Source organism: Lissotriton vulgaris, chromosome 2_1 (genome assembly GCF_964263255.1).
Source record: "Lissotriton vulgaris chromosome 2_1, aLisVul1.2, whole genome shotgun sequence".
NCBI lineage: Eukaryota > Metazoa > Chordata > Amphibia > Caudata > Salamandridae > Lissotriton > Lissotriton vulgaris.
The window spans coordinates 674,480,861-674,503,042 of NC_141687.1; the positions used below are offsets into that span (position 1 = coordinate 674,480,861).

General features: G+C 47.1%; 1 protein-coding gene across 3 annotated transcripts in view; it reads left to right on the top strand.

Moving 5' to 3' along the window:
* Window positions 1-22,182, top strand: part of HIPK3 (homeodomain interacting protein kinase 3) — a 565,819-nt gene that overhangs the window by 354,944 nt on the left and 188,693 nt on the right. For all 3 annotated transcript variants that reach the window (XM_086955870.1, XM_086955868.1, XM_086955869.1), the window contains exon 7: window positions 19,264-19,423. In XM_086955870.1, the coding sequence (XP_086811996.1) occupies window positions 19,264-19,423 (160 nt within the window). The remainder of the gene's footprint in view (window positions 1-19,263; window positions 19,424-22,182) is intronic.

Below are 22,182 nucleotides of genomic sequence, written 5' to 3' on the forward strand. Positions count from 1 at the left end.
CCCTTTGATGGGGACATGTTATTTGGGAAACATGTCGATGAGACCCTACAGGGTATAAAGAAGGACACAGAGACAGCAAGGGCTCTGGGAAACCTGCAATATAGAAAAACACTGTTCCGTGGAGCAAGAGGAAGAGGCTTCACTTCGCCAAGAGGAGGCTATCAGCAACAACGATACTCGCAGTAGTCGCAGTCGTACAGACCTCAGTACGGCAATCAATATTATCAGCGACAGTCACAATCCCAGTCTTTCTCTCGTCAGAACGCTCGTGGACGACAGGGGCGTCAGGGCAAGGACGCTGGCAAGCGTCAATAGCGGCCTCCTGACTCTGCCAACTGTTCCTCCGCTTCTGGGATCTCCAGTGGGCGGCAGGATATCACAACATCTGAGCAGCTGGGAAGAAATAACATCGGATCAGTGGGTATTGAACATCATTCGAAATGGGCATACACTAGAATTCCAGGAATTTCCACCTACAAGAGCTCCCCACGCCACTACTTCAAAACATCTAAACCTTCTACAAAAGGAAGTTCAACAAATGCTTCAGAAAGGGGCGATCCAACACGTTCCCCTATCACAAAGAGGAGAAGGTTTCTATTCAAGATTCTTTCTGATCCGCAAAACGAAACAAAAGTGGCGTCCGATCCTGGACTTAAGGGAGCTTAACACCTTTCTCATGAAGCTGTCGTTTCGGATGATTTCACTCCAGGACATATTGCGCCTCTTGAACCCAGGCGACTTCATGGCGACATTAGACCTGGAAGATGCCTATTTTCATATCCCGATCCATCCAGCTCACTGACGTTTCCTTCGCTTTACAGTAGGCAAGAGTCACTTCCAGTTCATGGTGCTCCCATTTGGATTAAAATCCGCTCCTCGGATATTCACAAAAGTGCTGGCCCCGGTAGCAGCATTTCTAAGAAGACAGTCGCTGGAAGTATTCCCGTACTTAGACAACTGGCTGCTGAAGGCTTCAAGCTTACAAGAGGCATCAAAAGCAGTGAACAGTTGCTTAAACCTCTTTGTGCATCTGGGTTTACAACTCAACAAGGAAAAATCGGTCCTTCAGCCGGCAGGTACGGTGAAGTTCTTGGGAGCAATACTCGATACTCAGGTGTGCAAGGCCTTCCCATCGGAAGAGAGACAGATGAAACTCATGTCTTCAGCCGCTCGTTTGCAGAAGAAAAGTTGGATAACAGTCAGGATGTACAAATCTCTTCTAGGGTCGATTTCATCCTGTATTCAATTGATTCCGCACTGCAGGCTGCGAATGCGCCCCCTGCAGGAGGAACTGGACCTTCAGTGGAGACAGGTGGAAGGGTCGTTCGACGACAGGGTGACGGTTACCCAGCAGATGAAACGGTCGATGTCCTGGTGGATGAAAAGATCTCACCTCACAGTGGGACTTAGTTTCAGGGCTGCGCCGGCTCCTCACGTCATTACCACGGACGCTTCCCTTCAAGGTTGGGGAGCGGTCATGCAAGACCTCCAAGTCAGTGGTCACTGGACTCCGGGAGAACGTCGCTTACATATCAACGTTCTGGAGCTAAGGGCTATTCGATTGGCGATGTTGGCTTTCCTCCCAAGGATTACAAATTCGGCAATCCTGGTGCGGACGGACAACACCACCGCAATGCATTACGTCAACAAGCAGGTAGGCACAAGATCGCCACTGTTTTCACAGGAAGCCCAGATGCTGTGGGAATGGGCGATATCTCAGAACATCACGCTTGTGGCAGAACACCTTCCAGGAGTATGCAACACGAAGGCGGATACACTAAGCCGCCTGAGAGCAGTCTCGCACTAGTGGGAATTGGAGAGCACGGTGGTCAAGGACATCTTCTTCCGTTGGGGGACCCCAGCGATCGACCTGTTTGCGACACCAGGGAACAAGAAATGCCGGTGTTATGCAAGCAGGGAACACCATCGAGGGTCACTGGGGAATGCCCTTTCGATGTCTTGGTCAGGCGCGTTTGTTTACGCCTTTCCGCCATTTCCCCTGATTCCTCGAGTCCTCAAGAACCTCAAGATGGACAGGTGCAGGATGATACTGATAGCGCCTGCCTGGGCACGCCAGTTTTGGTACACGGAGTTGCTTCTTCTATCAGAGAAACAGCCCATTCATCTGCAACCCAGCCAAACACTTCTGTCAATGTACAACGGCCAGGTTCTCCACCCGAACCCGAGCTCTCTTCAATTAACAGCTTGGCTCCTGAATACAGAGAGTTTAAGGATTTAGACATCTCAGAAGAATGCAGGAACATCTTAGCGCAGGCACGAGGTCCTAGCACTAATAAGACATATAGAGCGAAATGGAAGAGGTTCTATTTGTGGTGCCAGAGAGAAAAAGTACATCCATTCTCTTCAGCTCCTCATCAACTCTTGCCATACATTCTATCCTTGGCTCAGGCAGGACTGGCTCATGCTTCCATCAAGGTCCACTTGGCAGCTATTTCCAGGGATAGAAGAACGAGATCGGGCCCTTCTCTATTATCAGCAAGAGTAATAAAACAATTCCTGAAAGGACTGTTTAGAGTTTTTCCGCCAGTTAGGCCCCCACCTCCGGTGTGGCACTTGAATGTGGTCCTGGCTCAACTGATGAGATCGCCATTTGAGCCAATACATAAGGCGGACCTAAAGTTCCTATCATGGAAAGTGGCGCTGCTTTTGGCACTCACCTCTGCTAGGAGAGCTTCAGGCTTTAACTATCAAAGAACCTTTCTTGCAGTTCAAGAATGATACATTGATCCTACGAATGAACCCCAAGTTCATTCCGAAGGTACCGACAGACTTTCATCTTAATGAACCAGTGGTTTTGAAGTCTTTTTTTCCTCGACCTTCAACCCAGGCTGAGAGGACACTTCATTCTCTGGACGTGCAGAGATGTTTGAAATTCTATCTGCAACGCACAGCGGGATTTCGAAAAACACCCCAGCTGTTTGTGGCTTTCGGAGCCCCAAGGAAAGGATTTCCTTTGTCAAAGCAGGGGATTTCTAGATGGATAACAAGTGCGATCCGTTTCTGCCACCAGGCGGCAGGCAAGCCTTTGCAAGGACAGGTGAAGGCACATTCCACAAGATCAATCTCAGCATCAACTGCGCTGTTTGCTCGAGTATCCATAAAGGATATTTGCAGAGCGGCCACCTGGAGCAGTACTCACTCATTCACGAGGCATTACTGCCTGGAGGCGACTGCAAAGGAGGATTCGGCTGTTGGACAGGCAGTCCTGAGAAAGCTCTTCCAATAAGAGGTGAGCTTTCCTCTCTTACCTCCTCCTGTTTTTTCAAACATTTCGTTTATTATGCTTTGGTTACTGCTTTATGGTGGTTATAATCTGTGATATCATTGGTTTGTAATGATTCTGTAACTGTGCACGAAATGTTTGAGGTATGCTAACTGCTATCTACTCTGATACAAGCAATGGGAATCTATGGAAGTTCCAATACTGGAGTAAGAAACAAGTTACTTACCTGTAACTTTAGTTCTCCAGTATTGGTAACTTTCATAGATTCCCATGCGCCCACCCGCCTCCCCTGGGAAAGCTCATTTTAGGGCCAGGTGATTATGTGGCAAAGCAACGGCTACGAAAATCTGAGGCTCTGAGTTTTCTCAGGAAGGTTCCACAGGGTGAGGCTGATCTGATTGGTTGCTAGGGTGACTTTTGGGTCTTTTTACATAATGACACCAATAGGCTACAAAAGATAATGAGGCCTAGGCCTATTTTTTTACTTTTTTACACCTATTAGGGTGTATTTACCTAGGTGTGTGTGTGTATGTATATATATATATATATATATATATATATATATATATATATATATATATATATATATATATATATATATAATTACCGAGGCTCCCATTCCGACGACGGGGAATGATACAAGCAATGGGAATCTATGAAAGTTACCAATACTGGAGAACTTAAGTAACTTGTTTCATTCAACGTCTATTGCAGCAAGAGAATTAACCCATTGCATCCATCTTGGATGTAAAGCTTTTGCAGTTGGAATGCTTGCCTTCGTCACTTCCTGAAAGGCAGGTACAGGAGTAACGACTTTTATGAGTTTACCCTGTGCGAGGGCTCTTTTGCTACTGCAGTTTGAACCGCTGTCAGAATTTTTTCTGTTGAAGTGAATTTCATTTCAGCTTGTGTACAAGTGTGATTTGTAAGCTATTAGTACCTTTTCACCTTCATGAAAGGTTAGGTACGGGAATCCGCATCTCCCTGGGATGATTCAGATTACAAGGTTGCGTTCATTTACACGTGTCTGTAAAGGGGTTGTTGCTAAGATGTCTGTTTGCACTGAACGCTAAATTTCTGTGTGTTTTTGAGTCCAATTAGTTGGTTTGAAATCAGGTTTGATTAATTCGTAGAGAGGTTTAACCCTTTCTGCGTAATTTACAATGTAAGTTCTTCTGAAATTCAGGAATCCTAGAACTGACTGTAAATTTTTCAGCGTTTTTGGAGTTTGGAGCAGGGCACATTTCTCTAAAAAGTTTGCTGCCAGGCTTTTACCTTCACTTGAAAGTTCGTATCCCAAGAATAGGACCTTGAGGTGGGCAATTCTTGATTTTTTTTTTTATTTTTTTTAAGTTGAGTTTATACCCTTCAGAGGCGAATCCAAGTATTATGGTGTCCACCCTGGTCAAGTGCCTGGCCAAGTCATCATCTGTAAGATAGATGTCATCGACATAAGATAATGCCTCATCATCATACGTTTGCAATAATTCTGTTACTCTGGCTGAAAATAACCCAGGGCTGTTCTTGAATCCGTGTGGGAGACTACAGAAGTGACGCTGTGTCCCCATAATTGAGAAAGCGGTCAAGTACCTGCTTTCAGATGCGCTATTTTGACAGTAGAAACTGTTTGAAATATCTAATGTTTTATCTTTTTTGCGCATGGTTATTCATCAGTGCTGCACTGTGTGCGTATTGTACAGCAAAGGTTTTGCAACAAGAATTTAAATGTCTGTTGTCCAAAACTAGATACGAGCCGATCTAGCCCGCTGGTCGAGACAACCCCTCTCCCTGCTGGGCCGCATAGCGGCAGGGAAAATGTTAGCCTTGCCTAAGATGCAGTATATCTTCCAAACTCTCCCGATACCGCCGCCTGGCGCACTGCCGGACTTACAAGCCGCCCTCCACCAGTTCATCTGGGGAAAGAAACGTGCGCGCCTGCACAAACAAGTAGCGCACAGAGCTATAGATGCGGGGGGTCTTGGAGTTCCCAACCTCCTGCAATATTTCCAGGCCTCACAACTCCGCTATTTGGTGGAATGGTATAGGCCAGAGACGCTGGGAATCGGAACTGGGCAGGACATTCTCACCCAAGGAATGGGGGTTTATATATTGCAGAGCGGCGCATACCACTCGTAACACCACTGCCAGGGAAGCAGCGGTGAAAGTGGCCATCTACTGGCACCTCACCCCGGTCAGACTCAATCGTGGCAACCCCCTTCGGAGCGCACTGTGCTGGAGAGGCTGCGGGATTTCGGTCTGGAAGATGGAGTCAATATCATCTAGGACCCCTTTTCCCCCTCAAGGGGTCTTTGTGAAAAGCACGACCGCTTTCCAATAGTCTTTGACAGTGCGGCAATCCCATAAGAGGTGGGTCAAAGTGCCCTGCTCGCCGCAGCTTCTTGGTTGCTGTATTGAAATGCCGTTTTTCGCCTTTAAAACCAATAAAACAGATTTAAAACTAAAAATGCTCAATCCACTTTTATGAAAACAAAATAAACGCAGCGGCGTCAAAACCTAAGGACATTTATCGAATTGCGAAAACTCTCCTAAAACTACCAGACAAACCACCAGATCCCCACAGTTTTCAGACCCGCTGCAATGAGCAGGCAGAGTACTTCCATAGCAAAATAGCCACAATCTACTCATCTTTCTCCCATGTCCCTACCACCCAAGCAGGCCTTATGGAGATAGGCCCGTCCCCTTCGGTCTCCTTGGAGACTTTCCCAATATTGGAACCTACCACCCTCGAAACCATCATGCTCCAGGTGAAGTCTGGATCTCCCAGCGACCCAGCCCCAGCTCAATCCCTGCGGACAGTCCTCCCCTCCATTCTGCCCACCATCTCAGACCTGATTAACACCTCCCTATCCTCAGGCACTGTACCACCAAGCTGGAAACAGGCAACGGTGAGAGCCCTTCTGAAAAAAGTCAATCTAGACCAGTTGAATCCAAGGAACTATCGCCTGATCTTTGTTGCCCTGGATAAGTAAAATCGTGGAGAAACACGTAATCAATACCCTTACAGAATTCCTGGAAACTAATAACTTACTGGACGTATCACAGACTGGGTTTCGTCCCATGCACGGGACAGAAACCGCGCTTCTGGCTGTGACAGAAGGAGCTAGAATGATTGCGGACCAAGGTGGCACTGCGGCCATTATTTTACTGGACCTCAGTGCCGCCTTCTACACCTTAAACCATGACATCCTCATACACAGGATCTCAGGTCTAGGAATTACCTCCAGAGCAAAGGCCTGGATTCAATCCTTCCTGTCAGATCGCTCCTTCCGAGTCTGTGAGGGTAACGTCACGTCACCCAGCAAACCACTCAGTTGTGGGATTCCACAAGGCTCCTCCCTGAGCCCCATACTGTTTAACATATACATGCGCCCCCTTGCCGAGATCCGTCCTTTTGGTGTTCAAATTATATCATATGCTGACGACACCCAGCTGGTGGTGACACTGAATCACCCTTCAACCTAGCTGAGTGATCTAAGGGGCTGCATGGAAGCTGTCTGCGCCTGGATGACCCAGTCATATTTAAAGCTAAATGGTGTAAGACGGAGCTAATGATATTAGGTAACTCCCCGCTAAAATCCATTGACTCCATATGGCCATCCTCATTGGGCTCTGCCCCTGAACCCAAAGACACCATTAAAAGCCTGGCAATCTGGATGGATAAGACACTTACATTCAATTACCAGGCAGTAAAACTATCTGCCACCTGCCTGGGTATCCTCAGGCTTATCCGTAAGATCCTTCCGCTCCTCCCTTTCAAGGCAAAACAGATTATGATCCAGGGCCTAATTCTCTCCCGGCTGGATTTTGGGAACGCCCTCTACCTGGGAGCACCCCAATCAATTCTTAAAAAGCTCCAGGTAATTCAAAACTGCGCCGCCAGCACCCTCCTGCGCATCCCTCGTCGCCAACCCGTGAAATCTGAACTGAAAGATCTCCACTGGCTACCAATTAGGGAAAGAATAGAGTTCAAAAGCATGTGCATTGCCCACCGTGCTTTCTGGAGGAAAGGAGCAATTCTTAATCGCACCCTGATCAACACATACAATCCTATCAGACAGCTTAGGTCAGCCCTCGCCTTCCGAGCAAGTAACCCCAGGATTCAAGGAGCGAGGTGCGGAGGCCGAACTTTCTCTGTGAAGTCTGCTAGACTATGGAACTCCCTTCCCCTCTCCCTCCGTTCAGAGCCCAATCTTCTCCCGTTCTGGAAAAAATTTAAAACTCTTCTGTTCAGCAGATAAACAGAGTCTCCTTCTTCATACACACCTGTTAATCATCAGCGCTAGGACGCCTGCGGGTAGCTATCGCGCTTTATAAAAATCCAATCCAAGTCCACACCTTCAAAGGGTTGCACCAGGTATAAATATGGGACCACCTGAGCCACTTTTCAGTACAGTTCTACACCTGTGGATATTATAGAAGGATTACTTTTTTCGCAGAGGATTGCCCTGCTGCTTGAGGTCTGCCTGGTTTCCCAGAAGAGTGCCCCCCTCTTGACACCTGCCTTGCTCTTCAGAGGACTGCCTTGCTGCATGAAACCTTCTCTGCTGTCTGAGAAGGAAGACAGGACCTTCTTCCTTCATCCCAGGCCAACCTGGAGTGACTCCAAAGATCAGTTGGTTGACCCCTGTTCTGAGTTGCTGGGCAACAGAACAAGCTCCAGAGGCCTTCTTGCAGCTGCCCACCTGACTTACTGCTACTGTCTCTGCCTTCACCTGCAACTGGACCTGCCTGAGGCTTGCTGGCCTCTTCTGGAGAGAGTGATTGATCCACAATAGGTGCCTCCTCAGGTCCTGGGCCCTTGGCTGGCATAATTGGAACTCCTTCTGTGAAGTGCTGAACTCTGCGCAGACTTCGAGAAGGTTATTTTGCAGTGGAATTAGCCTAGTCCCTGTATCTGGCCCACGCTTCATTGCAGTTGGCCTGAACTTGTAACTTTCTCCCAGTCCAACGTGACCACATACCCACAGTTAGCAATTCCTTAGTGCTGCTTTTACTTTAAACTTTAAAATCCAATCTCACCATCTCTATTGATTGGTTTTATGTTTTGGCCTCTTTTTCTTTATTAAAATTGACACTATTTTCCTAAGTTGGTTTGGGATTTTTTTGTTGTTTTAATATTGCTGTTTTTGTGCAGCATAAATACTTAACACATTGCCTCTATGTTAAGCTTGACTGCTTTTGTGCAAGCTACCCGAGGGTTAAGCATAAGTTAATTTAGTGACTTTTGTGGTTTCAATATCCAGGATTGTGGTTGCTTGAGAAGGGTTTTTGCCCCTTCAGTCAAAAGCCAATATCTTATAGAACTGTTCTAACCTACACATAAGGGAGACATGAAATTGTCATGGCATCATGGCAGCCAGCTAAACTGTTGGTCCTCAAATCAGCTAACCAATCAAACGTATGTTATTGCTCTTTTGCAAGGCTGTGCATCAATCCAAAATGTTTACCTGTGGCACCTATTGAATTTCATCTGAATGAACCAATTATGCTCAAGGTGTTGGTCCTCATAACTATGGGTGCTAAAATAGCTCGACACTCCCTGGTGGTCTACATATGCTAAAATGTGACCGTACCTAGCCTTTTGACTGAACAGGTCAGGTGTTTGTTGCTTTTGGCCTCCCTCAGACAGGGCATCGGTTCTCAAGACGAGATACAGGTGCATGCTACTGTTTTAGTTTGCCCTCTAAAATTTGTCCTATGATCTAGTGTCTTCTCATTCCTCGAGGGTAGAAGCAGCCACAGCAGCATGGATGCTAGAGACCCTTTTCTGACATCTACAGAGCAGCAGCGTGGAAGATCTGATACATTTAAAAATCATTACTGCCTGGATATAGGCACTTAGAGAATGAGCTATAGGTCAGGTACTTTTATGTGATTTATTCCATAAGGGGAGCCTCTTCTTGCTTTAATCTGATTGATTTCTTAATATCAGCATAGATGATGGATACAACCTGAATAGGTTATTGGCTACTTACTACTTGGTATTCATATTCAAGCATGTGAATCTATGAAGGAACCAATGCTGGAGAAGAAACATGTTACTTACCTGTGGCTACATTTCTCCAGGGTTGTTTCTTTCACAGATGTACATGTGATACTCCTGGTGAGCGGCTTTTCTTTATATCCTTTCACGCTACTTCTATGGGAATCTGTTGTATGGTGGCCTGTGGGGGAGTGGACTTGAGGGCACTCAACTTATTGGTAAACCTTTGAGTGTTTTCAAACGCACCATCCTTTCAACCCAATTTTAGAAACAAGCATTTGCAATGCAATGGCCTCGGCTTTGTTAAAGTTAGAGCTATTGGCATTGCAAATTGCATTTTTTGTTTAAAAAAAAATATAAATAAATGGTATTGTCATTTACAATGGCAATAGGTGAGCGTTAGAGCGTATTAACAGACACACAGACACACAGACACACAGACACCCACACAGACGGAGCCACCCACCCACACACAGTCACCCACCCACACACAGTCACCCACCCACACACAGTCACCCACCCACACACAGTCACCCACCCACACACAGTCACCCACCCACACACAGTCACCCACCCACACACAGTCAGCCACCCACACACACACACACAGCCACACACACACAGCCACACACACACACACACACACACACACAGCCACACACACACAGCCACACACACACAGCCACCCACACACAGCCACCCACACACAGCCACCCACACACAGCCACCCACACACAGCCACCCACACACACACAGCCACCCACACACACAGCCACCCACACACACACATACAGAGATCACACACACACAGCCACCCCCACACACACATACAGAGATCACACACACAGCCACCCACACACACACATACAGAGATCACACACACACACACAGCCACCCACACACACACATACAGAGATCACACACACAGCCACCCACACACACAGCCACCCACGCTCCAAGCGAGTGGGGGGGGGTGTTATGGTTGGCAGAGGGCACAGAAAGGACAGCGGTGACTGGCACCCACGCTCCAGGCTAGTGTGGCGGATGCTAGTGTTGGCAGAGGGCACAGAAAGGACAGGGGTGAATGGCACGAGTGGTGGAGGGAGGATGCTAGGGTTGGAAGAGGGCACAGATGACATTAAGGGGAAGTACTTGTGCGGCTGGATATGTGGGAATCAGCCTGGTGACTCTGCCAGCAGCCAGCCCCTCCGGCCTCCCTCGTGCCATAGTTGGCAGGCATATTCTCCTTCCGTCTTATTAATTTTGTGAGGAATCTAAAATCTCTGATACCCTGGATTAATAAAGTGCATAATATTATAGCGATACGATAGGAAGTGAATGTGCGCTAGTCGGCCCTCTGATTGGTTAATAAGGAACACCAATCGGAGAGCCGACTTGCGCATGCAGGCAGTGTGATGAGGGGCGTGCTCTCTACTGATGTCAGGTCAAAGAACATCAAAAACACACCCCTTTATTCCAAAAATTCCGTGCTTGAACGGAGTGACGCCCCTCTCCTCCTATGGCTGGCCTCCGTTTAGGAAGCCAGCCAGTGGAGAAGTGGGGCGGGTTAAAGCCCCCTATACTGTAAACATAAAATCTCGGCTGCGCGACTCTGCTGCGCAGTGTATGCTAGGCCGAGACCTAAAAAGGGAAGAGGGCGACTATTGTCATTGAATTGTTTCAGAGCAGAAGAAGACACAGATGGTGAGCTATGGTTAGCAGTTGAAATTTCAGTGCTGTAAGATGAGCCGCAACTTCGTTAAGCGGACGACCTCTGTGAACGTTATACTTGATGGTAGTCTTATTGTCAGTGAGTCTACTGCATACCCATGCTATGCATCAGAATCACTGATGAAACAGAGTATTTTTTAACAATCTCTTACCATTCACTCCTGAACCTACCTCTCACCGCCTCTCTCACACCACACATTGAGATTACATCAGCGCTCCCACGTATTCGTTAGTAGTAGCACCCCGCGTCCCGTAGAGGGATGTAAAGACCCCTATGATGAAGCATGACACAAAGGGCCCTTATGGTGTATGATGGGTATTTTAGAAACATGATGTGCTCCTTACCAATGTAGGAAACACACTTGTCCTTTGATCAACCGTCACTTAATTGCAATCTTCTTTGGGCGGATCTTTTTGTTTACTAATAATTGCAAGGGGAGGCCCTATCTACCCCAGGTGTTCGTGTAGAAGACCAACTCTCCACTCCTTGCTTTGTTTTCTTCTGCAAGCATTGGCATAGCCAATAGATCTCGGCTTTGGGACCTTATAAGTGTTTAGCCTTGCAACACTTGTTGCGCCAAGGATATTGTGCTGGATACTTAAAAGGTCCTAAAGGCGAGACCTATTGGCTATGCCAATGCTAGATTTTAAACAGTGGGCACTGTACGATTGATAGTTAGGCCACAAACATATGAGCAGCACCATTGCACATATTGATGATATAGAAATAAACAAATGCCTATCAAGGTCTTCAGGTCAACGACGTACGGATCCCTAACATATAATGGGACCATCAGCAGGACACAACAAGTGATGCCTGAGGACAAATGCCTGCTGAAAGGAAACCGAGGAAGGTAGAAAAAAGACAAACACATTTTATAACACAGAATTTCTCGTGGCAACTTAATACATACCTGTTTATTTCTATATCATAAATATGTGCAATGGTGCTACTCACATGTTTGTGGCCTAGTTATCAATTGTATTGTGGCCAGTGTTTAGAAATGCCCGAGTTCTGATAGATACATCTGCCAGTGGATTCCTCACCTTGTGAATATCCCCCTGAGTCAGCAACATTCGGAAATTCATTCATAGCTTCGCGCCGACGTGGGCGACGCCATAGAGGCACGGCATCGCACGCGACTCCGCTGACGTCACCGACACCATATTAGGCCCACGCCGGCGTGATGACATCAGTTCCCTTTTTTCCGCGTTGTCGAAGCTAACGGTTTTCTAGGGATCGTACGTAGCAATTGCTGTAACCTTGTTACTTTGTTAGATTTGTGCTTCATTGTCTTCTCTCTCGACATGTCTTCGAAGAAGACCGGGTTTAAAGCTTGTGGGGAATGTGGCAAAACCATGTCCATTACGGATCCACATGAATGCTGCGTATGGTGTCTAAGCTCCGACCATGACGTCGAAGACTGCCAGTCTTGTAAGAAGATGACACCTAAGGCCCTCCGGGAGAGAGAAACCAAGCTTCTTGTGGCGAAATTTAAAGTCAGAGAAGAGAAGAAAAGTTCAAGGTCACAAACTCTGCGTTCGAGGTCAAGGTCTCGTTCGAGGTCGCGCTCGGACTCGGCCTCGGCCCATGCTTCGAGATCTTCAAAGAAGAAACATAAGAAGAGAACCCTTGAGTCCTGACATCACTCGAGGAAGGACTCTGGTTCAAAGCCGAAGTCACAGGTGAAGCTGGTTGAGAAGGTCGTGGTGTCTTCTGCTTCGGAAGAGCAGGACGCCGAGGGTGAAGTGTTGCATGCCAATTCGCCAGGTTCACCAAGGCAGATAACAAATCCATCTCCGGTTCCGTCCCATCCTTCAGGTGGGGAGGATGAAGGTGAGGAGGAGGTGGTTGGTGAGGGAGAGGCTCCGTTGCCAGAGTGTCCGTCGACTCCGCTGCACCAGCCCGAAGAGGAGGTTGACGTAGTATCGACTCCGTGCCCTCAAGAGCAGCCTCGGGGTTCGTACCCAGCCTTCCCGGCTCCAGGTCAGGATCCGACGCAGTTCCTTAATGCAATGTTCGGGATATACTCCAGGGCTATGTACCCCACTGGGGCTCCTGCTGGTCCTACGGGTCCGATGGCGTTTAGTTTGGGTGTTCCTCAGACCTATGCTCCTGCGCCCTTTATGCCGAATCCAGCGCCGCATTGGCATTTTCGGACGTCTGCGAGGCCTTCATCTCCGAAGCCATCGGCGCCGAATCCTTCGATGCCGAATCCATCAACTCCGATGCCAAACCCTGATGGACCTCGTGTGAAACTACCTCGTCCGACATCGGTATCGGCGCCGGCTCCGACGAGGTAGACAGTGGATCCGTCGGCATCGTATGTGAAGCACAGGTCGAGGCGTGAAGCCCAGAGGCTTATGGAGGAAGAGAGGTTTCGTGAAGAAAATTTGGAGGAGGGTGAGCTGCAAGAGTCTTGGACCTATTTGATAACCTGACTGTGGCTAGTGGCCTTGAACTGTCCCCTGAGTGGGATTTAGCCTCTGCGTCGGATGCACGCTCTAAAGATGTGGCTCCTTACCATGTCGTGATAAGGAAGGCGGCAAACTTATTGAACATTACTCTGCCTACTGCTGAGTTTGTCGAACCTTCTCACAGAAGTCCTTCACTCACCATCTTCAGTTATTGAACCAATACTGCCATTTAATGATGCCCTTGCAGAGCCAATTTTTAGAAGTTGGGAAGAAACCTTTGTCAGCTCCTGCAGTATCTAGCTAGGAGATATAGAGTTGCTCCTGATGACCTGGAATTTTTGTCCACTCACCCTCTGCCTGAGAGTTTGGTGGTGCAGGCTGCCTGTTCCAAGAGATCAACGGGAGCTTTTCCACAGGTTCCTGCAGAAAAGGAGTCGAGAAAACAGGATCAGGCTGCTAAAAAGGTTTTCTCCTCCGCCAGCATGGCGTTGAAGTCCACAAACGTGACCTGCCTGATGGGGCGTTACATCCTCGCCCTGATGGATACTGTAAAACAGTTGGTGCCAAAGATACCGGAAGATGATAGAAAAGACTTCCAGGAGGTAATCTCTGACACTCAGGCTGCAGCAAGGCAGGTGATCCAGAGTGGTTTGGACACAGCAGATTCTGTGGTGAGGGTCATGGGCTCTTCGGTGGCTATGAGGAGAGCTGCAGGGCTAAAATCGTCTTGAGTTTTCTACAGATGTCCAGTCTGCATTAATGGATCTAACATTCGACGGATCTTGTTTGTTTGGCAAAAAGGCAGATGCTGCTTTAGAAAGTTTTAAAGACAGCAGGGCGACTGCTAAGTCGTTGAGCCTTCAGACCAGGGGCACCTTTGGGAAACGCTTTAGAGGGTTTAGCAGATCTTCTTTTCGTTCCTACAAGTCAACTCAGCAACAGCCCCAGCAGCAGCAAAACACAGTGTGCAAGGCGTACAGGGGCAGACAGAGCTCGTCCCAGGTCGTCAAGTCGCCTCCTCCTCTTCTTCCTCTTTCCCTTCCCAGCCCCTTGCCAACGCAGCAAAGCAGCCCTAGATCCGCCATTCTGGGTCATGCGGCCCAGTGGAGGCTTACCCATTTCCTGCGAGATTGGGAATTGATTACATCGGATCTTTGGGTTCTAAATATCGTGGAGAATGGGTATGCTCTTCCCTTTCGGGAATTTCCCCAAAATTACCCTCCTTGCCAGGGTTATTGTTCAGAGGACCACCTGCAGGAAGAAGTCCTGGCACTGTTCAGAAAAGGTGCAATAGAGGTGTTTCCGGAGCAGGAAAGAGGTCAGGGATGCTACTCCTGGTATTTTCTGATCCCCAAGAGGGATGGCAGGCTTCGGCCAATCCTGGATCTTGAACTTGTATCTGAAGCAGAAGTTCAAGATGCTCACCCTTGCTCATGTTCTTCAGGCGCTGAAGGAAGAAGACTGGAAGGTGTCTGAATTGATTTGCAGGATGCGTATTTTCATATTCCCATCTTGAAGTCGCACAGAAAGTATCTCCGTTTCACGGTTGGGTCCCAACACTACCAGTTTGCGGTCCTTCCGTTTGGTCTTACTACTGCGCCTCAAGTCTTCACCAAGGTGATGGCAGTGGTGGTAGCGCATCTCAGGAGGTCGGGGATACCTGTATTCCCGTACCTGGACGACTGGCTGATCAAAGCAGAGTCGCCGGAGAAGGTGCTCCATCACCTGCAGGAGACAACTCAGTTGTTGCACAGGTTGGGTTTTTCGATAAATGTACCCAAATCTCACCTGGTGCCCCCCCAGCGCAACCTGTTCATAGGTGCGGTACTGGACACTACTGTATGCTGTGCAGTCCCTCCTCCTCAAAGGATTCGCGACCTACAGGAAATGATTCCTTTGTTTTTCAATGGAGTGGTCGTTCCAGTCCTGAAGGTCCTTCGCTTGCTCGGTGTGATGGCTTCTTGCATTCTGCTGGTCAGCCATGCACGCTGGCACATGAGGGCACTCCAGTGGTGCCTCCGCAGACAGAGGTATCAACACAACAGAGATCTCAGGGAGTCTGTGAGGATCTCCAGAGAAACTGCAGCGGATCTGACTTGGAGTGTGGAAGGCAATCTGTCACAAAGAAAGCCTTTTCATCTACCTCCATCTGTGGCCACAGTGATATCGGATGCTTCCACTCTAGGGTGGGGTTCTCATCTGGGGGATCTGGAGATAAAAGGTCTTTGGTCTCCTGAGGAAAGGTTGCTTCACATCAACCTTCTAGAGTTGCGGGCAATACGTTTGGCACTCAAGGCCTTCTCCCCCTTCCCTTCGCGGTCAGTCACTTCAAGTCCTGACGAACAACACGACCTCGATGTGGTATGTCAACAAGCAGGGAGGAGTGGGGGTCGCAGTGTCTCTGCAGAGAGTCTCTGCGTCTCTGGTCCCGGGTTCAGGACCATCGGGTTTGTCTGATGGCAAATCATCTGGCCGGAGTTCTGAACGTTCGTGCAGACACTCTCAATCGGCAGTTCTCCGCCGACCACAAGCTCCATCCAGAGGTAGTTCGTCAGGTCTTTCGGACTTGGGGAACTCCTCTGGTGGATCTGTTCGCCACTCACGAGAATGCTCACTGCCCGTCATTCTGCAGCCTCCAGTTTCCGATGCAGGGAGCCTTGGGGGGCGCATTTCAGTTGAGTTGGGACTCGCAACTCCTTTACGCGTTTCCTCCCATACCCTTGATTCCTCGAGTTCTGAGGAAGGTTCGCCAAGACCGGACCTAAGTTATATTGATCGACCCGGATTGGCCAAGAAGGGTGTGGTACACAGATTTTCTCCACCTCTCCTTGTGCTTGCCGCTCAGTCTCCCTCACAGGGCAGATCTCCTCTCTCAGATAAAGGGACAGGTACTACACCCCCACCTCCAGACCTTACACCTTCATGCCTGGAGATTGAACGGGGCAACCTGAGTTCCTTTTCTCTCCCACTCGATGTGGTGGATGTCATTTTGTCAGCCAGGCGGGACTCCACTAAGTCCATTTATTCCTATAGATAGTCTAAGTTCGTTGCTTGGTGTGGGGAGAAGTCCATTGACCCTTTAAGGGCTCGTTTGTCCAATTTTCTTCAATTTGCTCTTTCCTTGGCCCAGCAGAGTTTTGCGGTGGCAACTATTAAGGGGTATTTGTCGGCTTTATCGGCTTTCCTTTGTTTGCCGTGCCAGCCCTCTTTGTTTAAGTCACCTATCGTTTTACGGTTCATCAAGGGCCTTACCAATAAATTTCCTCCAACTCCTTTTATTGTGCCTCAGTGGGACTTGAACCTTGTACTTACTTTCCTGATGGGTTCGCCTTTCGAGCCGTTACACAAGTGTCCCTTGAGGCTTTTGTTTTTCAAGACTGTTTTTCTGATATCAATTACCTTTTATCCTCCCCCTCACCCTTCCAAGGAGGAGGAGAGACTTCACCGCCTGAACTTGGCTTTTTTTAATCAGTAATTCTGTTATGTTTTTGTTGTCCTTCTCCTTTTTTCAGTAATGGGTCAGAAAGCGCCGGGACACTCCTTGGAGTAGCCGTGCGCTATATAAGTCACCCATTAACATTAACATTAACTCTAAGAGGGCGGTGAGCTTTTACCTGGACAGGACGAGGGAGTTCAGGTCTGTTTGTTGGATTTGCTGTCTGCAGGAAGGGGAACCCTGTGCACAAGCGGACGCTATCTAGATGGATAATTTTATGCAGCAAGATCTGCTACTCCCTGGCGGGTAAGCAACCTCCACAGGGTATAAGGGCTCATTCCACTAGAGCTAAGTCTGCAACATCTTCTTTGGCTAGAGGTGTGCCTGTAGAGGACATTTGCAGAGCCACGACTTGGGCAGCCCTCCACACTTTCGCGAAGCATTACTGCTTGGATTCCGAAGTGAGGGGGGACGGCCGCTTAGCGCGTTCTGTCCTCCAAGATTTCATGGTATAGCGGAGTGGACACCCTCCTCCGGGAGTGGGGACTGCTGTGGGAATCTATTCACAAGATGAGGAATCCACTGGCAGATGTATCTATCAGAAGAACAAGTTACTTACCTTCGGTAACGCTTTTTCTGGTAGATACAGTATCTGCCTGTGGATTCCTCACTGACCCGTTTTATCTTGACATTTGTGTACTGTGTATACTGTATATATATATCTACTGTCATTGGTCCGTCCGTGTGCCTCGAAGGCATGGAAAAAAGGGCGGAACTGATGTCATCACGCCGGCGTGGGCCTAATATGGTGTCGGTGACGTCAGCGGAGTCGCGCGCGATGCCGTGCCTCTGACGTCGCCCACGTCGGCGCGAAGCTACGGAAGAATTTCCGAATGTTGCTGACGCAAGGGGATATTCACAAGGTGAGGAATCCATAGGCAGATACTGTATCTACCAGAAAAAGCGTTACCGAAGGTAAGTAACTTGTTCTTTAGTAACTCACTCTTTCGTTGAATGCTGTCCCACTTTTATGTGATTGGTATTTTAACAAACATAACCAAAATTGTATCTGTGTTGATTACATGTCCTATTTCATGTTATGAGGGACCTTCTGTTTCCTTATAAATACTTGCACCCCAGGTCCCTTCCAGACCACTTGGGTTCCCTTTTCTCTTTAAAATACCGACATTAGTAGCATACTATGCTACAAACTTAGTTAGGATTACTGTAAACATATAAGGTGTCTGGTGCGTCCATCGTCATTAAGAATAAGAGAACCGTGGCATGCGGCAACAACAGTTACCATCAAAGAGCAGCATAACAAACGCACACGCAGTACTGATCCATAAACTGACAGCGTTTATAACTTTAGCGGGAGGAGATGTTGTACACCCTATTTAATTTATCACTTACTCTTCACTCAGTGTTGATAATAGACTCATGATGCATTAAGTATGTACAATCTTTTTTAAAAAAAAGTCCAAGACGATTCAGTACAAAAACAGCCATTTCCTAGCAAGCAGGTTAAGCCATGAAAGGTACAGGTTGTGCAGAGAATCGATGTCAGCCCTTCAGGTAAATGGTATTGGCGTTTTACAGCCTGAGTTGCATCATAGATTTCCATCACGTTGTCAAACCATTACCTGAACTGTAAACAAGGGGGGGCAGGAAAGCTGGAAGGAGCAACGGCTGGGTGTCTGTAAAATCTATGAACACATCACAAAAATGAGCACAGTGGCCAGTGGAAGACCGTGGGGTCTACGGGGAACCATTAGATTGCCTGTCTGGAGCCTGTAGGGGCAGCGAATGCGCTGCTGAATCAGTGGACCTGCGGCGATAACGGGAAGTAGGGTTACGTCGCGGGTCGGCCTTTTAAAGAACAACATGTGGGGATGTGTGGGCAAGGAGAGAGGCGCTCTTGAGAACAGTGTGCTCTTTTTCAAAGCACATACTCATGCTTGTGGCGCACCGCTGCGTGCTCCCGTAAGTTGTATGCAGCCACAAGCATGAGTATGTGCTTTGAAAGGGAGCTGAAAGATGGTTAAAGGTCTCCTATGCAGCGCATGAGACCTAAAAAGGGCATCTGCACCTGACAGTTCTTTAAACTGGATCCACTCTTTGGTCAGCAGCCAACAGCCAGATCTAATTACTGGCAATATCTTTTCTATTTAACACGCAGTTTCATTGAACACATGCTTAAGGGTGGGTGAATTCTATTTATAGAAGTTTATTATTAAAGTAGATCTTGGATGATTTTCATAAAAACTGCATGATGGAATGGGCTACAGATTCAGCATGTGGCTGCTACAAAAACGATCTCTGCGCAGATTTTTTTTAAATTTTGATGCATACATGTAGACTTTACAGGTTTTGAATGTAAATTTTGATTTCTGTATCATCGCTGAATGTTTATCAACTTTTCCTTCACAGAGTGAAATCTTGTATTCATATCATGGAAATTTGCAAGTCCAGAAACAACTCGTATGATGTAAATAATCGCAATAAAACTTCAGTAATGAGACCAGTCACCTCGGGCAATACAGCTAATGTTTCTGGAAAGTTTACCAAAATTCCCACAGTTGGGGCTCAGGTGAGAGACTTCAACTATTTTGTAGAGACGTCAAATATTGCTAAGAGGCTTTAAATATTGAAGTTGGGATGTATTTTTGTATTCATAGATCACTACCATTCAAAGATGTACATGGTGTAGCAGGAAATGTATTTCTATGTCGGGGCACAGAGGAGAAGATTATGCTTATCTTTCTTCACTTAATTGTAAAGCAGCTATTTTCACAACATTAAGGAGAAACCTAGTTTCCCATGAAACATAGAGAAAAAACTGAGATGCGAGTTCATCAAATCAGCATGCAGGGACTTCCTTTATAGACCCTTGTTGACTCTCCTGCCACCTCTTTCTTGTTGTTCCAGTAGCCATCAGATAAGTACAATTGGCTTCTGGGCCACAAAACTATTTTATTGTTCTATGAGGCTCTTTTATTGACTATGCTGATACTCACTTCGCTTGGCTAACACGGTTGTTCACTAGCTGGGCACCAGGAATGCTTTGACACCCCTCATGTGTCCATTTAGTCTCTTCGGTCTGTTTGCCTCGACCGAGGCATTACTGATTTCACTGCGGTGTGGTCTTCCAACTGATGGAGGGTGTCCGCACCCCTCTCTTTGCGGCTGGTGCGTTCACCCTTGGTTCACCCTTGGTTCACCAGATCAGTGTGACTGTCATGACGTCCACAAGACATGCTAGCCCTCCTGCCTAGGTTGACCAACTGGCATGAGTGTAAAGTCAAGACGGCGAGTGTAACAATTCAGGACATAGTGTCAAAATTCAGAACAAAAAATTCCAGAACGAAGGTCAAAATTCAGGACAAAACTTTAAGACAAAAGGTACGTTTTACAAACCCATAAGAGTCCTTGTGAGATGTAAGCAAACACAAGGCAATGATGAACAGAGTGCTGACACTTTTCTGACACTCACCCCCAGTGACAGATCTGGGTTGAATCCATCGTCGTTCTTTAGCTCACTTCGCCACCCTAGTTCAGACACAGCTATATGCAAATCATTCTTGACCCTGTGCCTCATGGGAACAGTCCAGCACAAACTGCCAAGCCATGTCTTCCCTGGACCTGAAACAAGCATCCTGGGACCGGTTTGGGCTAACAGCCCTCATCAACCATGCTAGCATGAATCCAGTGGCAAAGTGAGCATGTAAGCGGCACACATAGGATGTAGCTAATTGGGACCTGCAGTGCTGGACTAGAGTACAGTCCTCCGAGTAGCCAGCTTTGCGTCAGATCGCTTCAAGCATTCCATTTATGTTCAGCTCATGATGTCTTGCATAGGGGCTGGTACAGTACTGAGTAATGGATAAGGCCCATTGCAGGTAGGTCTTGTGTTCAGGCAAGAGCATTAAGCAGGAAAAGGGAGTTATTAACCAGCCTGTATGAGCTATAATTGGCTGCACACTGCTGAGCTTTATTGTGGGTCAGGGTGGTTAGATAGTTGACTCTTCTCTTATCAATAGTCATAAGCACATGAATATTCCCACCTATGTGTTGGATCCCGGAAACACATCACATATATGTGAAAACCATATATACACACCTGAAGCAAGTACCACTCCTGCTAATGACGAGATCGATACTACAGTAGTAAACATTTCGGATGTTGTCCTCTCTAAAGCTGAAACACAGTTGCTATCGTTAGGTCTCTCTTTTTGCCCTAAAAATTCCTACAACTATGTGCAGACTAGAATTGATGTTTTTAAGTTTGAAAAGCTTTGAGTTGAAGAAAACAATGTAAAACATCAGTACAAATTGATGTTTTTAAATGTATTCGGAAGCTAAAATTGAAAAAACATTTCAAATTAACCAATGCACAGGACCGAGCTAAAAACATTATTAGTGAATCCCAACCGTCATCCATATTCCAAGCCGCTGACATTGGAGCTTTGCAAATTGCCCATGAACTGGCTTTAGAGGAGGACCTTGGGGCTAGCTCAACTCAAGTAAGGTGCGACAGAATGGGGGTTAACATCAATGCACCCTGTAAAACACCTTTTCAAGGCATCGTCCACTTTCATCCCCCTGATGCCTAAAGATGCCATTGACACTTTTAACGATATGGTTACTGAGGATCTGAAAGGATTGCAGATCAAAACATCTAGGAAGATCAAAAAAGCCAAATACATGGAGAGACAATACTCAATATTGATGAAAAAATTGAGAAGCAATTCTAACCTAATAATCAATAAAGCCGACAAAGGAGGCAACATTGTCATCTGGCCCAGAAATCAATATATGGAAGAAGCTCATCGGCACCTGGCAGACACATCTTGCTACAGGAAAGGAAATTTCAGTGAGATCCGTAACCTCAAAGTCAGTACATAAGGAATTAAATCAATGGAAAAGAGAGGGATTACTAACGAAACAAGAATTGGCGTTTTTGAAAAAGGATAATCCGTTAACCCCCACTTTTTATCTCATTCCAAAAATACACAAACTTTTTACTCCTGTACCGGGGCGGCCCATCATCTCAGCCCAAGGTAGCCTTTTAGAGGCCATTTCCAAATATGTGGACTATTTCCTCCAGAGTTTTGTTGTAGAACTTCCTTCTTACATTAAGGACACAGGACATTTCCTCATGAAATTAAAAGAGGTGAAGTGGGAATCTGAGTATATTCTGGTGGCTCTGGATATATGTACATTGTACACCAGCATAGAACATGCAGATGGTCTTAATGCAGTTAGGCATTTTTTGAACCAACGCAATATGAGTTTTAAAAACCACAATGACATGCTGATAAAAATGATAATGTTATGTTTAACAAACAA